Genomic DNA, 16,253 nt, shown 5'->3' on the forward strand with positions numbered 1-16,253 from the left:
CTATCTCCGTTCATATGCTCCTGTCACAGTTTGGGAAGTTTTGATTGTCATTTATGATCAGTTTGCACAGTGTAAAGCTGATTTTGGCTTCAATGAATTTACTTTTAAAGGAGGAATGGCTTCAGTGTTGAGTTGCTCTCTGACTGGGTCTTACTCCATTAATATCTCCACAGCCCGACGAAACTCTGGAGCCGTTCTTTGACTCGCTGGTGAAGCAGACTCAGGTGCCCAACATCTTCTCACTGCAGCTTTGCGGAACAGGCTTCTCTTTGAATGACTCAGAATCTGCATCGTCTGTGGGAGGGAGCATGGTGAGTGCAGCAAACTCCAGCCCCACCTACCCTTGAACCCAACCCAACCCCTGCACCTTTTGTGTTCAGACCCAACTGGTAGTTAAATGCCTCAGGGGTCCACTTGTTCTGTGAACATGTATATCTTCCTTATTCGTCCAGGCACAGCCAAAGCTTAGAAAACGGAAGATGCTGTTGGATGCTGGAAATTTGAAATAGAGACAAAAACATCAGGAGCACTTGGAGGGAATGGTAGCATAGTGCTGATTAATATCACAGGAAGAATAATCCAGAGGGCTCGGGCACTCACTGTGGGGATATGAATTCAAGATTAGAGTGGCGCTGGAAAAACAGGTCAGGTAGCATCCGAGAAACATAAATCGACGTTTCAGGCAAAAGCCCTTCATCAGGAAACTTCAGGATATGAGTTCAAGTCTGCCGATGGTGGCTGGCGGAATTTAAATTGAGTACATAAATCTGGAATTGACTGCTAGTCTCGATAATTGTGACCATGAAACTACCACTGATTGTTGTAAAAACCCACCTGCTTCATCAGTGCCCTTTAAGGGGAAAAAAAACTGCAGATGCTGGAATCCAAAGTAGGCAGGCAGGAGGCTGGCAGAACACAGCTAGCCAGGCAGCATCAGGAGGTGGAGAAATCAACGTCTCGGGTGTAACCCTTCTTCAGGACTGGGGGTGGGAGCTGCAGATAAAGGGGGTGCCGGGGGCAGGGTGGTAAAGTGGGATGGGTGAAGACAGGTAGAGTGTACGACCTGGTTGGTCAATGGGAGGAATGAATCCGGTTGGTGACAGGGTGCAGTGGAAGCCAGGGAGAGGGGCTGGGAAGGGAGTTGGAGGATGGGAAGGGAGGTTATTTGAAGTTGGAGAACTCAGTGTTGACGCCTCTGGGCTGTAGGTTGCCCAGGCAGAAAACGAGGTGTTGTTCCTCCAATCTGCAGTTTGGTTCGTTGTGGCAATGGAGGATCCCAAGGATGGTCATGTTGGAAAGGGGTGGGAAAGGGAATTGAAATGGGCAGTGATTGGGAAGTCCAGTTGGCTCCTGCGGGCCCAGCTGCGATGCTCAGCAAAAAATTACCTAAGTTAAAGTTTGGTCCCTGCAACCGGAACAGGTGTACATCCAGAGAGCCCTCCACCCTACCACCTCCATTCCCCATTCAACTGGTCTAACCCCCTCCCCATACAAAAGCAATAAAGACAGAGTCTCCCTGTCCTCACCTACCACCCCACCAGCCTCGGCATCCAATGTATCATCCTTAAACAGTTCCACCAACTCCAACTAGATCGCACCACCAAGAATATCTTCCCCTCCCCACCCCTCTCAGCCTTCCGCAAGGTGGTTACCTTCTACAGTCCTCGGCTCGTGCCACTTTCCCCACCAACCCCCTTCCCCTGAACCCCCCAGTACCCTCTCCTGCAACTGGAAAACATGTAAAACCTGCCAGTACCCCACCCACCTCAGCTCCATGCAGACCCCAAACTGTACTTCCAGGTGAGACAGAGGTTCACGTACCTCTCTTCCAAAATTGTTTACTGCATCAGATGCTCCCAATGTGGTCTTCTCTACATTTGGGAGACCGAGCGTAAACTTGGGGAATAGCTCACCAAGCATTACAGTCAGGCCCACAGGGGCTGACCGGACCTCCCAATCACCGCCCATTTCAATTCCCTTTCTGACATGACCATCCTTGGCCTCCTCCATTGCCACAATGAACCACACCGCAATTTGGAGGAACAACACCTCATCTTCCACCTGGGCAGCCTACAGCCCAGAGGACTCAACATTGAGTTCTCCACTTTCAAATAACCTCCCCTCCCATCCCCTGACTCCCTTCCCCTCTCTTCCACTGCGCCCTGTTACCAACTGGATTCATTCCTCCCATTGGCCAACTAGGTTGTACCCTCTACTTGTCTTCACCTATCCCACTTCGCCACCCTGCCTCCACCCCCTTTGTCTGCGGCTGCCCCCATGCCCACCCCCAGTCCTGAAGAAGGGTTACACACAAAACGCCGGCTTCTCCACCTCCTGATGCTGCCTGGCTTGCTGTGTTCTTCCAGTCTCCTGCCTCTCTTTACTCAGTCTGGTTTACATGTAACTCCAAACCCACATTAACCTGATTGGCTCTTATCTACCCCTTGAAATGACTGAGTGAGCTGCTCAGTTCAGGGGTAATTAGGGATGGATAATAAATGCTGACCCTATGATGTCCAGCCCCCCTGACGGAATAAAGAAATAAAAACCTTAACAGGTCAGGCAGCTTCTGTGGAGTGAGAAAGGTTATTGGCCTGAAATATTAATTCTGTTTTTCTCTGCAAATGCTGCCAGACCTGTTGAGCATTTTCAGCATTTTTTTATTTTTATAACTGCCTGGATTTCCCTGATAAGATATGGTCTTGTCATTGAAGAAATTGCTAAAACAAAACTTGAAAAACAGTCAAGATACTGGAAACAGAAACATCTGCAGGTCTCATACTTCGTGACAAGAATATTTGTGCCTCTATATGTGTCAAATTCCATAAGGTAATGTGAGTGAGGCCTTCACCTGATAATGTGTGTTGCGGATGTCAGCACACAACTCTGCTTTGTAGCTCAGAAAGGAAAAGAAAATTGCAGTTAACTCAAACTGAAATCCATTACCATCTCTCAGAAAAAGGTAGATTATAATTCTAGCCCTCTGACAAAGCAGACCAGGAGTTTTTAATGTTACTGTCTTTGTCTGCTAGTTTCTATAAGACAGATACCGTTGCTGGAGGACAAGAGGAGATTGCGTTAAACGAGCTTTCAGGTGAAGTCATCAAACTGCTACCAGTCCATAGGGCTGCTATCTCATTAGAAACAAACTACTGGCAGTGGTTTACCCTGAGGGTCACCGTTCCTCAGGCAAAGCAGGGAGGTTGAGAAGGAGAGTTCTTTATGTTAACCTCAGCAAACCTGTACTGCTCAGTAATAGAAACCAGCTATTCAGCCACCTTAGATTATCATTGATACATATCAGATTCTGCCAGGGTTTGACATGGGAAATACCCACAGTCTGGACCCCTTGCCTGGAAAGTCTAGACATAGGGTCTCAGGAAAATAGAGGGTGAGGCATTTCAGGCTGAGATAAGAAGCGATTCCTTTCACTCAGTCATTGGTTAAATTCAAGGCTGAGGAATATGGATTTTTGAGTTTTACAGAAATCAAAGTTTACCGAGATCAGATGGGAAAGTGAACTTGTGAAGCAGATTAACCATGATCATATTAAAGAGCGGAGCAGACTCAAGGTGAACGGGGGTCAGCACCTGCTGCTATTTCTGATGATATTTCATCTCCTAAAGGAGGTGACAGCAACTGGGGTTTAACTTCACTGATGACAGCTGCTTTCTGGTGCCTTGTTCAGTTTAACTGTGAGTTGACCACGGGTTGGAGGGAGATTGTTATCTTCCTCACCAGATTTCTGTGCTAACTGGAGACCAAGGTTTGAAACCTTAATTTCTCCCAATACACAGACAAAGGAAAGCTGATTTTTACTCACTTCTCTGCAACTTTGATTGATATCAGCTAACCCAGTATCCAGAGCAGGAATGGAAAGAGAGACCATTTAGTTTGCACGGATTCGATGGTATTAAGATACAGAGCGGCCAAGACCTGATGCAAAGGCAGAACATGATTGAGGAGCCAGATTGACTTACAATTGTTCTTATAAATCAATTCTGACCAGTTTCTGAACCATCTGAGGAACAAGGATTCCTAAATAGCTACAAGTAATATTTGCAGATATGTTTAAGTAGTAAGTGTTGGTTAGGGACAGCTTTACACAATGCTCTTAACCATTTCTCCCATCATGTTATAGATAATTGGTGGCATTGACTCTTCCCTTTACCTGGGCAACATCTGGTTTACACCAATCAGGAAGGAGTGGTATTACGAGGTCATTATAGTGAAGATTGAGATCAACGGACAGGACCTGAACCTGGACTGTAAGGAGGTGAGATAGACCCACAGAGTGAAGCACATGACCCACACACTGAAGCAAGCCCAATGCGAAGTGCACTGTAATCACATTATGAATTGGAACTTATTCTCACTAGAGTATGATGTATTTGTGATTTAATGACAGGGACTGAACAGCATCAATGGGTGGAATCTTGTCCAGGGGTCAGGTGTCTCTGCTGCTACCTAAGAAGGCAGTGAGGAAATATGCTGCCTCTGTTTTTTCTGAAGGTCTGCCAAACTCCAGACCAATAAGGCAGTGGCAAGGCCAGGAGCAAGCCCTTCACTGCAATAAGCACTCCACGGGCAAAAGTCACGCTTAGCAAGACTTAGTTTGTGGCCAGCAGATGTTTCCCTCAGCAGCACCCTTGGGGAGGACACTTACTGAAGTCCCAGGACCTCAGGGTGACCCAGACCCCAGGTCAGTATTGGGGGATGGGGCTGCATTTCAGGCCCACCATCATCCTGACCAATTAAGTGCCTTTCTGCCTCCAGCATCTCACTAACAGAAGCAGAGCGAGCAGGTACCGCCTTATTTACCACCCTCACTGCTGTTTGTGTGTCCAGGACAGCTCACTTATGTACAGCTGCATAACCCCCATTATGTGTTTGCCCTGAAAATGATTCCATTTTATGTTTGATTTTCTCCAGTATAACTACGACAAGAGCATCGTGGACAGTGGGACTACGAACCTTCGGCTGCCCAAGAAGGTGTTCCAAGCTGCAGTGAAATCTATCAAAGCTGCGTCTTCTGTTAAGTATTGTTTTGTAAAATGAAGGAAAGATGATGCAATTTTTGAAAAACCCTTATTGTTCTCCATTCCTCCTCCTCAAGGAAGGTATATTTAGATTTATAACTGTGAAGTCAATCATTTGTAGTGCTAGAGGAAATGGGTGTGACTGATTGGATAGCACAGGCATCATGGGCCAAATGGCCTCATTTCTTCAGAGGCACATACAGGTGAATGATGCTGCAGTGGGTCATCTGGGTTAAATTGCAGAGTGAGCTGCAAATGTGTTGCTGGAAAAGCGCAGCAGGTCAGGCAGCATCCAAGGAGCAGGAGAATCAACGTTTCGGGCATGAGCCCTTCTTCTGCGCTTTTCCAGCAACACATTTTCAGCTCTGATCTCCAGCATCTGCAGTCCTCACTTTCTCCTCGTAAATTGCAGAGTGAGATGATTCTTTAACCAAGCAACAAAGGAAATACTATAATTGGCCCCATTTTGGAGGTGATGGCAGAGTCAGTTGCTGCACAGAAGGAGGCTTGACATGGAGCAATCCAGCCAGCCCCATCGAAGCCCGTGGACTTCCAGATTTATTTCCATTGAGTACGTAAAACATTTCCCTTTTGAAATTATTGATCACTTCCACATCCACCACACTTCTGAACAGTGAGTTTCAGATCAATAAGTATAAGCTGTTCCAAAAACATTCTCCTCCTGCAACTCGTCCCAAAACCTTAAAGCTGTGACCCCCCCTAGACCTTCTACTATCAGGTCATGGGAGCAGCTTTTCCTTTTTCTACCTCGTTCAAACCTGTCATAATCTTGCTCATTCTCAATCAAATGTCCCCTGAGTATCTTCTGCTGCTGTCATCACATTTGATCATCATATAGTGGTTAGCACTTCTGCCTCACAGCGCCAGGGATCTGGGTTCGATTCTACCCTCGGACAACTGTCTGTGTGGAGTTTGCACATTCTCTCCGCGTCTGCGTGGGTTTCCTCCGGGTCCTGCAGTTTCTTCCCACAATCCAAAGATGTGTAGGTTAGGTGGATTGGTCATGCTAGATTGCCCTGCGGTGTGCAGGCTGGGTGGATTCGCTACGGGAAATGCAGGGATAGGAAAGGGGACAGGATTTGGGTGGGATTCCCTCCAGGATTTGGAAGGTCGTTGTGGAGTTGATGGACTGAATGGCCTGCTTCCACAATATAGGAATTCTGTGACTTCTCTCAAGTTGATTTTGACATGTGGTGATTCTCAAAATGCTGTAAAAATGTAAGTTTTTTGTTGCTTTCATTAGCTGCAGATCAAATAATTTCCTGCAATGGGAAACTGTGCAGCAAATTCTATTATTGGGCAGAATTTGAGACCGTTAGGAATTATTTTTTGAAGTACCATCTTGAGTACAGTGATGAATCCCAAAGTCACAGACTCTCATTCTGACAAATATTTTTGATGGATTGTCTGTTTAGCTGTCAGAAAATCAGCTCATGACATCAGGGAATATCTCGGTGTACCGAGAACTCTCCTTCCTTTCAGGCTTTGGTTCATCTTTACAGTTTAAGGTTGATTCTATTGTTGGAAACTAAAAAGTAACTTCTGAGCAAGTGAACGAAACCATCCTGAAATCAGGGAACAAGAAAGAGGCCAAACTTAGAGTCATAGAGTTCTACAGCATGGAGACAGGTCCTTTGGCCCTAAGTGGTCAACGCCGGCCAAAGTGTCCATCAACGCTAACTCCGTTTCCCTGCACGTGGCCCATATTCTTCTAAACCTTTCCCAACCATGTATTTGTCCAAATGCCTTTTAAATATTGTTAATGTACGCACCTCAACCACTTCTGCTGACAGCTCATTCCATATGCGCACCACCCTCTGTGTAAAAATGTTGCCCCTCAGGTTCCCTTTTATTGTTTCCTCTCTTACCTTTATACTGATGCCCTCTAGTCCCCAATTCCCCAACCCTGGGAAAAAAAATCTTGTAGCTGATTCTGAACTAGAAGTGCCAGCCTAATCACAAGGTCCTCCCATGTGGACTAAACTAGGTCAGTGAATGAGCAGTACCCCAGGGTAAAATTCCTCATTTTGTAAGAACAATAATGGGCTTTGTGCAGAATCCATGAATGTTAGTAAATTAGCTAAAGGTGATGTTAGAAGGGCTGCATAAATATGAGCAGACCTCTTCTCAAAATGCGCAATGGTTTTGGGGCAGTATTCATCAAACCAGTAGATGATGAAGGAGGTCAAGCAAAAACACTGCCCAAGTTTGACCTCACCAGCATAGCTACTGAGAATCAGCTGAAGACCATCAATGAAGTGTGTAATATTCTCAAAGGTCTTGACAAGGTGGACCTGGGAAGGGTGTTTCCTGTCGTGGGTCAGTCCAGAACAATGTGGGGTGGGGTGACAGTTATGAAGTGAGGAGGATTACACTTTCAGGACAGGGATGAGGAGAATTATTTTCTCTCAGAAGGCTGTGCAATTCTGGAATGTAAAAAAATTCATTCATGGGTTGTGGGTGTTGCTGGCTGTCTATAGTAGCCCTTGAGAAGGTGTTGGTGAGCTGCTTTTTTGAACTGCTGCTGTCCATGTGCTGTACATAGACTCATAATGCCAATAGGGAGGAGAAGCTTATGTTCGATGACATTGTTAATAGAGAAGAGCATTCCAAGCATTAAAGTCTCTCTGAAGGAAGGATTTCTTCCCCATCTGTGTCTTAAATGAGAGACCCCGGGGTCTTAGTTTCCTCCCTGAGGAATACTGGTCTCAAACATCAAATAACTGACATTTACGGAACCTGGGTTTTCAGTCTTGATGGAAGCATCCAGAAAGTGACTTCACAGGAACTGTTTCAGGAGGAGAAACTCACAAAGGCTCCTCCAAACATGCCTTCCAAAGCGGTGACCTCTTCCACCTGGAAGGATTAGGTTGGCAGATGCATGGAACTGTACCGGTCCCCCTCAAGTCACACACCAACCAGAGTTGGAACAATATTGCTGTCACTTTACTGTCATTGGATAAATATCTTGGAACTCCCTTTCCAACAGCACTCAGACACTCCCTTATCTCCCTTCATGGATTGCAGAATGTCAAGATGGCAGCTCACTACCATCTTCTCAAGGACAGTTGGGGATGGATAATAAATGCTGGCCCAGCCAGCGACAGCCACATCCTGTAAACAAACAAAAATAAGTGACATATGGGACAGTGCTTGTAATAAAAGACAAAAGAAGTATATATTAATGTGAGGCTGATTAAGGAAGTTCCTCTTAATACTCAAAGGTTATGACCTAATGGTACTATGACTGAACTACCAGTCTCAATGATGTTCTAGGGACCTGGGTTCAAATTCTGCCATGGCAGATGTTGGAATTTGAATTCAATAGAAATCTGGTTTCCTTACCTGATGTGGCCAACATATGACTCCAGACCCACAGTGATGCAGTTGACTCTTAACTGCTTTCTGGGTAATTAGGGATGGGCAATAAATACTGGCCTAGATAGAAATGTCCTCATACTGTGAATGAATAAAAAGCACAGAGCCATGAATATCTGCAAGTGTCTCTCCTGAGCATGGAAGCAGAGATACTCTACAGTTGGGGCACGATTATAAGTACTTTATAGATATCTTGAGCCAAATGGCGTTCTTCATTGTCTAGCTCTTGAGAATTGACCATGGTCAGACTCCCATGTGCCTTAATAACTTAACACATAAATGCATGTTTAAATGATAAATAACACTATTTTGAAATATGTACAACATCTGCTCTTTATTGAGGGCACCTGGGACAATGAAATATTCATGATCCTCATTGTTACCTTCATGGTTTTTAACTTTTTTTTCCTCTTTTGACAGACAGAGAAATTCCCGGATGGTTTTTGGTTGGGTGAGCAGCTGGTTTGCTGGCAGATTGGCACCACGCCCTGGCACATCTTCCCAACAATATCACTCTACCTCATGGGGGAGGCCACTAATCAATCTTTCCAAATCACGATCCTACCACAAGTAAGTGCATGCAAGCTGGGTTTACCTCTCTCAATTCTAACATTCAATGGACTTAATTTTTCTCTAATGCTGCTGAAAAATGACACATTTTGTCGAAGTCTTTCGTCTTACACTCATCAGGCACTTTTCAAGAATACCAATGGTGTTTCCCTTAAATTGCTATTCTTGTGAATTGTCCTGATGAGTGCAAGACACAATACTCAAGTTCTGTACTCTAAACTTACTGTTATCTTAGATAATTTATTCACTTAGGTCAAATCATCTGTGTGAGAATTTTGGTTGTGAACTCTATGTTTGGGCCAAATAAACAAATTTATTAAAACTGACAACCTAAAATCCTCTCATGTAGCCACAAATGGCTGGGGAGGGTTATAAGACCATAAGACATAGGAGTGGAAGTAAGGCCATTTGGCCCATCGAGTCCACTCTGCCATTTAATTATGGCTGATGGGCATTTCAGTGCCACTTATCCACATTCTCCCCATAGTTCCTTGCAAGATCAAGAATTTATCGATCTCTGCCTTGAAGACATTTAATGTCCTGGCCTCCACTGCACTCTGTGGCAGTGAATCCCACAGGCCCACTATTCTCTGACTGAAGACATATCTCCTCATTTCCGTCCTAAATTGACCCCCCTCTAATTCTAAGACTACGCCCACGGGACCTAGTCTCTTGCCTAACAGAAACAACTTCCCAGCGTCCACCCTTTCTAAGCCATGCATTATCTTGTAAGTTTCTATTAGATCTCCCCTCAACCTTTTAAACTGTAATGAATACAATTCCAGGATCCTCAGCCATTCATCGTATGCTAGGCCTACCATTCCAGGGATCGTCCGTGTGAATCTCCGCTGGACACGCTCCGATGCCAGTTTGTCCTTTCTGAGGTGCCGGGCCCAAAATTGGACATAGTATTCTAAATGGGGCCTAATTAGAGCCTTAAAAGTCTCAGAAGCACATCGCTGCTTTTATATTCCAACCCTCCTGAGATAAATGACAACATTACATTCACTTTCTTAATCACGGACTCAACTTGCAAGTTAACCTTAGAGAATCCTGGACTATCACTCCCAGATACCTTTGTACTTTGGCTTTATGGATTTTTTCACCTTTTAGAAAATAGTCCATGCTTGTATTCTTTTTTTCCAAAGTGCACGACCTCATATTTGCTCACATTGAATTTCATCAGCCATTTCCTAGACCACTCTCCTAAACTGTCTAAATCTTTCCGTAGGCTCCCCACCTCCTCAATACTACCTGCCTGCCCACCTAACTTCATATCTTCGTTGAACTTGATATTTGATACTAGATCATTGATTTATAAAGTGAACAACTGTGGCCCCAACACAGAACCCTGAGGGACACCACTTGTCACTAGCTGCCATTCTGAAAAAGAACCTTTTATTCCAACTCTCTGCCTTCTGTCAGACAGCCAATCCTGAATCCATGCCAGTAGCTCACCTCGAACACTATGGGTCCTCACCTTACTCAGCAGCCTCCCGTGAGGCACCTTATCAAAGGCCTTTTGGAAGTCGAGATAGATAATATCCACTGGGTTTCCCTGGGCTAACCTATTTGTTAACTCTTCAAAGAATTCTAACAGGTTTGTTAGGCACGACTTCCCCTGACTAAATCCATGCTGACTTGTAATCCGATCCTGCACTTCCAAGAATTTAGGAATCTCATCCTTAACAATGGATTCTAGAATTTTACCAACAACCAAGGTGTATAATTTTCCATCTTTTGTCTTGATCCTTTCTTGAACAAGGGGGTTACAACAGTGATTTTCCAATCATCTGGGACTTTCCCTGACTCCAGTGATTTTTGAAAGATCATAGTCAGTACCTCTACTATTCCCTCAGCCACCTCTCTCAGAACTCTAGGGTGTAGCCCATCAGGGCCAAGAGATTTATCAATTTTTAAACCTTTTAGCTTTTCTAGCACTTTCTTTTTTGTAATAGCTACCATACTCAACTCTGCCCTTTGACTCTCCTTAATTGTTGGGATATCACTCATGTCTTCGATTGTGAAGATTGACACAAAGTATTTATTAAGTTCTTCAGCCATTTCCTTATCTCCCAGCACTAGCCTTCCTGCATCAATTTGGAGTGGTCCAATGTCTACTTTTAGATTAAATTAGATTCTCTCCAGTGTGGAAACAGGCCCTTCAGCCCAACAAGTCCACACTGCCCCTCCGAAGAGAAACCCACCCAAACCCATTGCCCTATATTTACACCTGACTAACGCACCTAACATTGGGCAATTTAGCACGGTCAATTCACCTGACCTGCACATCTTTAGATTGTGGCCTCTCACTTGTTTCTTATGTATTGAAAGAAACTTCTACTATCATTCCTCATATTACTGGCTAGTCTACCTTCATATTTGATCCTCTCCTTATTTCTTTCTTTGTTATCCTCTGTTTGTTTTTGTAATCTTCCCAATTGTCTGATTTCCCAGTGCTCTTGGCCACTTTATAGGCTCTCTCTTTTTCTTTGATACATTTCCTGACTTCCTTTGTCAGCCATGGCTTTCTAATCGCTTCTCCCTCCCCGGATAATCTTTCTTTTCTTTGGGATGAGCCTTTGTCCTGTGTCCTCAATTACACCCAGAAACTCCTGCCTTTGTTGCTCTACTGTCTTCCCCACTAGGCTCTGCTTCCAGTCAATTTTCGTCAGTCCCTCTCTCATGTCCCTGTAATTACCTTTATTTAACTGTAACACCATTACATCCGACTTTGCCTTCTCTCTTTCAAACTGCAGACTGAACTCTACCATATTATGATCGCTGCCTCCTGTGTTCCCTTACTTTAAGATCTTTTATAAAGATATAATTTATTACATAGCATGAAGTCCAGAATAGCCTGCTCCCTTGTGGGCTCCATCACAAGCTGTTCCAAAAAGCCGTCCTTTATCCTGTAAGCATTCCATGAATTCCCTTTCTTTGATTCCACCGGCAATATTATTCACCCAGTCCACCCGCATATTGAAGTCCCCCATGATCACCATGACCTTGCCTTTCTGACATGCCCTATCTATTTCCTGGTACATCTTGCGCCCCTGGTCCTGGCCACTGCTGGGAGGTCTGTACATAACTCCCATTATGGTGTTTTTTAGCCTTTGTGATTCCTCAACTTCACCCACACAGACTCCACATCCTCTGACCTTATGTCATTCAGTGTCATAGATTTAATTTTATTCTTAACTAACAAGGCAATCCCGCCTCCTCTGCTCACCTCCCTGTCTTTTTGGTAAATTGTAAATCCTTGGATGTTTAACTGCCAGTCCTGACCCCCCCTGTAATCTCGTCTCTGTGATGCCTACCACATCATAATCATTTACGATGATTTGTGCGTTAATTCATCTACTTTGTTATGAATATCATGAGCATTCAGGTAAAGCGCCTTAAAGCTAATTTTCTTATCCTCATGGTTTCCAACATCTCTGGTAATATGTCCTAAGTTATCCTTCCTTTTTGCTTCACTCCTAGTGTGACTTGAACTTTAACCCTGCACACATGCTAACTTGCTGCGTATCTTTCTACTTGACTCCATACTCCCTGTCACTTTCCTTTTACCTTACCCCGACTCACAAGTTTAAAGTCCTACTGGCCACCCTATTTATCCTTTTCGCCAGAACACTGGTTCCAGATCGCTTCAGGTGGAGACCATCCCATCGGTACAGATCCCTCCAGTTCCAAAACTGATGCCAATGCCCCATGAAATAGAATCCCCCTTTCCCACACCAATCCCTTAGCCACGTGTTTACTTCCCTAATTTTGTTATCCCTATGCCAATTGGCACGTGGCTCGGGCAGTAATCCAGAGATTATGACCCTCGACGACCTGTTCTTCAATTCCTTCCTAGTCCTTGATAATCTCCAGACAGGTCCTCCACCCTAGCCTTGCCTATGTTGTTAGTGCCAACGTGGACCACAACAACTGGATCCTCCCCCTCCCGCTCCAATATCCTTCGAAGCCAGACAGAGATGTCCTGCACCCTGGCACCGGGCAGGCAACACACCATGCGAGACTCCCGATCTCACTCGCAAAGGATACTATCTGTCCCTCTAATTGTAGAATCCCCTATAACTACTCGTCTTTTTGCTCCCCCCTCTTGAGTGGCCCCCTGCACCATGGTACCATGGTCAGCTGGCTCATCCTGTCCACAGCCCTTTTCCTCATCCACAAAGGGAGCAAGAATCTCATATCTGTTGGAAAAGGTCGAGGGCTGAGGCTCCTCCATTCCTAAACTCAGAGTCCCCCTATCTGCCTCACTTACAGTCAAACTCTGTTATTCCTGATCACTAACTGAGTTTGAATTACTTAATCTCCCAGGTGCGACTGCCTCCTGAAACAAAGTGTCCAGGTAACTCTCCCCCTCCTGGATGTGCCGCAGTGTTTGAAGCTCAGATTCCAGATCATCAATCCTGATCCGGAGTTCTTCCAGCAACCAACACTTGCTGCAGATGTGGTCACTGCCATTCACAATGGGATCAGCCAGCTCCCACATCATACAGCTACGGCACATCACCTGCCCAGCCATCTCTGCTTCTTTAATTAATTTATACAAATTTATGAGTTAAATAATTTTTAGTACTTCTCTATGGTCTTATTCATGTAACCAACTAACAGTAAACTTTTAATCAATAACATGATATGCAAGAAATATCAATTGAAGCGCCTTACCTTAGCAACACATGAGAGTCCTTTTTTTGGTGAGAGGGGGAGGGCGGGCAGGTAGTATCTCAGGATTCAGCCGCTGCCCAAATATATACCTGGCAGCCATCTGCACCTCGTTGTGGCCTCTCCCTCTACTGCTCCTTTAGAAACGGTTCTTGCGCTCTCCCTTCTCGGCCGCCCTCGCTTCTCTCCGCCCTCTCTCCTCACCGCTCTGTAAAAGTGGAGGCCCGACTCCCGAGGTAAATCCCTTTTTCAGTGGGAAAACATGCCCCTCCCGGCCACCCTCGCTTCTCTCCTCACTGCCCTGTAAAAATGGAGAGGGGGTGGGGTAGGAGGTAGAAATCTTAGGAGGTAGAGATGGATAGGCTACTGGAGTTTATTCAAAAATGGGATGTCGTCTTGAGCAGATGCTGAAAGTATATTTTCCCATTCTGAGAGAGAGTAGAAGAGGAGAGCACAGAATAAAAATCAGGGGTCACTCGCTTAAAACACATTTGAAGAGGATTCTTTTGCCTCAGAGAGTCATGAGTCTTCAGAACTCTCTTCTCCAGACAGCAGTTGAGGAGGGTAATTGAATATTTCGAAGGTAGACAAAGCTGGCTTGTTAATTAAGTGATTGGGAAACAGAAAAGGCAAGAGTGTGGAGTTGAAGCTGCATTCAGAATAGCCATTGAATGCTACAGTAGCCTAGAGGGACTGAATGCCCTACTACTGTTTCTAGTTCTTATAGTCCAGATGAACCATGAATATAGCAAGAATAAAAAAATTAAGGGGTCTGTAAATCTAGAGTTAAAATAGAGAATGCTGGAAAGTCTCAAGAGGCTATTTTGGCAGAGAGTGAAATAGAGTTTTGGTTCACTAGCTCTTTGTTAGTGCTGGAATTATTAACCCAGCCTTCTGTCTACTCCTCTTGCTTATCTTTTGCCTTTCATACTTCAGCCAGTAATGAGATTTATGAGTGGATCATGGAGAGAACAGGGAAAAAGGCAGAATGAAGGGTGAGGATTATTTCAGCATTCCTCCCATATGGACGTCCCTTCGCTGACTCAGAAAGGAGATTTCACTGCTGCTAGGAACTCAGTGATATCTCGAGCTCAATGTTTCCTTGCTTGCCAAGGATGACAAATTGAGACAATGAATTTTGGCAGGTTATTAAGCAAACACAACAGCTTATATTTATGCCGCATCTTTTAACAAAATAAAATGTTCCCGTGCTCATTATAAAACAAAACGACACCAGCTATATAGGGAGATATTATGTCAGGTGACAGTAAGCTTGCTGAGTTGTACATCTTAAATAGAGGAAAACAAGACGAAGAGGCAAAAAGATGTCAGGTGTTCCAGAGCTTAGGATTGAGACAATTGAAAGTACGGTCACCACCAATGGTGGAGCGATTGAAATCAGGGATTCCAGAATTGGAAGAGTGCTGATATCTTGAAGGACTGTAGAGTTTGCTGAGATGAATCTGGCTTCCTCAGTCAAGTACACCAAGGTCAATTGTCATATTCTCATCATGGAGTTAGGGGCACAGTAGCCCGTTGTATTGCTATGAGACCAGTAATCCAGAGGCCCAGGTTAATGTGCCACACATCAAATCTTAACATGACAGTTAGATGAGTATAAATGCAATGAACAAAATAATATTAATTAAAAATATAAACACTGAAACTATGAACCTTTATCCCAGTGACAGCAAACATTAAGGTGAGAGGAGAAAGATCTAAAAAGAACACAAGGAGAACATTTTAGCACAGTGAGTGGAATAAACTGCCAGAGAAAGTAGTGGATGTGGGTTACAACATTTAAAAGACTTTTGGATAGGTTCATGAAGAGGAAAGGTTTGGAAGGGTACGGACCTAGTGCAGGCATGTGGAGCTAGTTTATTTTGGGAACTTGGCTGACGTGGACTGGTTGGACTTCAGGGTCAGTTTCCATGCTGTATAACTGCACAGCCACACCACTGACCTTCTGATTGACTAGTTTCCCTTATTGAGGTTAATAACTGTGTAAACGCCTGAAGAGAAAATAAAATTACAGTCGAAGAAGGAAGGATCAGAGAGTGAAACTAGCAGAGATGCTCTAGCAGAGAGCTAGCATCAACAGGACAGACTGAATAGCCTTCTTCTGTCACTGCCTTATGCTTCTCTCTCCATTCCCAACGTAGGCTGTGAGGGTTCTAGGTCTGGGCAATCACAGCCTGGTCACAAGTGTGTGACTGACTTCCGAAGCTCCGTTCCTTTTATTCACAGCAATATCTGCGTCCAGTGGAGGATGTGGCCACTTCTCAGGATGACTGCTATAAGTTTGCCATCTCCCAGTCTACCACAGGAACCGTGATGGGCGCCGTCATCATGGAGGGGTTTTATGTTGTCTTTGACCGTGCTCGCAAACGCATTGGATTTGCAGTTAGCACTTGTCACGGTGAGTGGAGTGTGTCAAAATATCTGTTTAAGCACTTTTGGTTGAAGAAGTCTGCTTACCACCCACCTTCGCCAGGGCAACTAGGGTGGGCAATAAATGTGGGCCCAGCGGTGATGCCCACATCCTTTTAGTGAATAAAAAGAAAT

General features: G+C 44.7%; 1 protein-coding gene across 1 annotated transcript in view; it reads left to right on the forward strand.

The window, feature by feature from the left end:
- The window catches only part of bace1 (beta-secretase 1), a 121,317-nt gene that overhangs the window by 93,436 nt on the left and 11,628 nt on the right, over positions 1–16,253 (forward strand). Inside the window, exons 4-8 of the mRNA XM_060846837.1 lie at positions 174–311; positions 4,142–4,276; positions 4,933–5,034; positions 8,859–9,008; positions 15,936–16,107. Of these exons, the coding sequence (XP_060702820.1) occupies positions 174–311; positions 4,142–4,276; positions 4,933–5,034; positions 8,859–9,008; positions 15,936–16,107 (697 nt within the window). The remainder of the gene's footprint in view (positions 1–173; positions 312–4,141; positions 4,277–4,932; positions 5,035–8,858; positions 9,009–15,935; positions 16,108–16,253) is intronic.

This window comes from Hemiscyllium ocellatum, chromosome 29 (genome assembly GCF_020745735.1).
Source record: "Hemiscyllium ocellatum isolate sHemOce1 chromosome 29, sHemOce1.pat.X.cur, whole genome shotgun sequence".
Taxonomy (NCBI): domain Eukaryota; kingdom Metazoa; phylum Chordata; class Chondrichthyes; order Orectolobiformes; family Hemiscylliidae; genus Hemiscyllium; species Hemiscyllium ocellatum.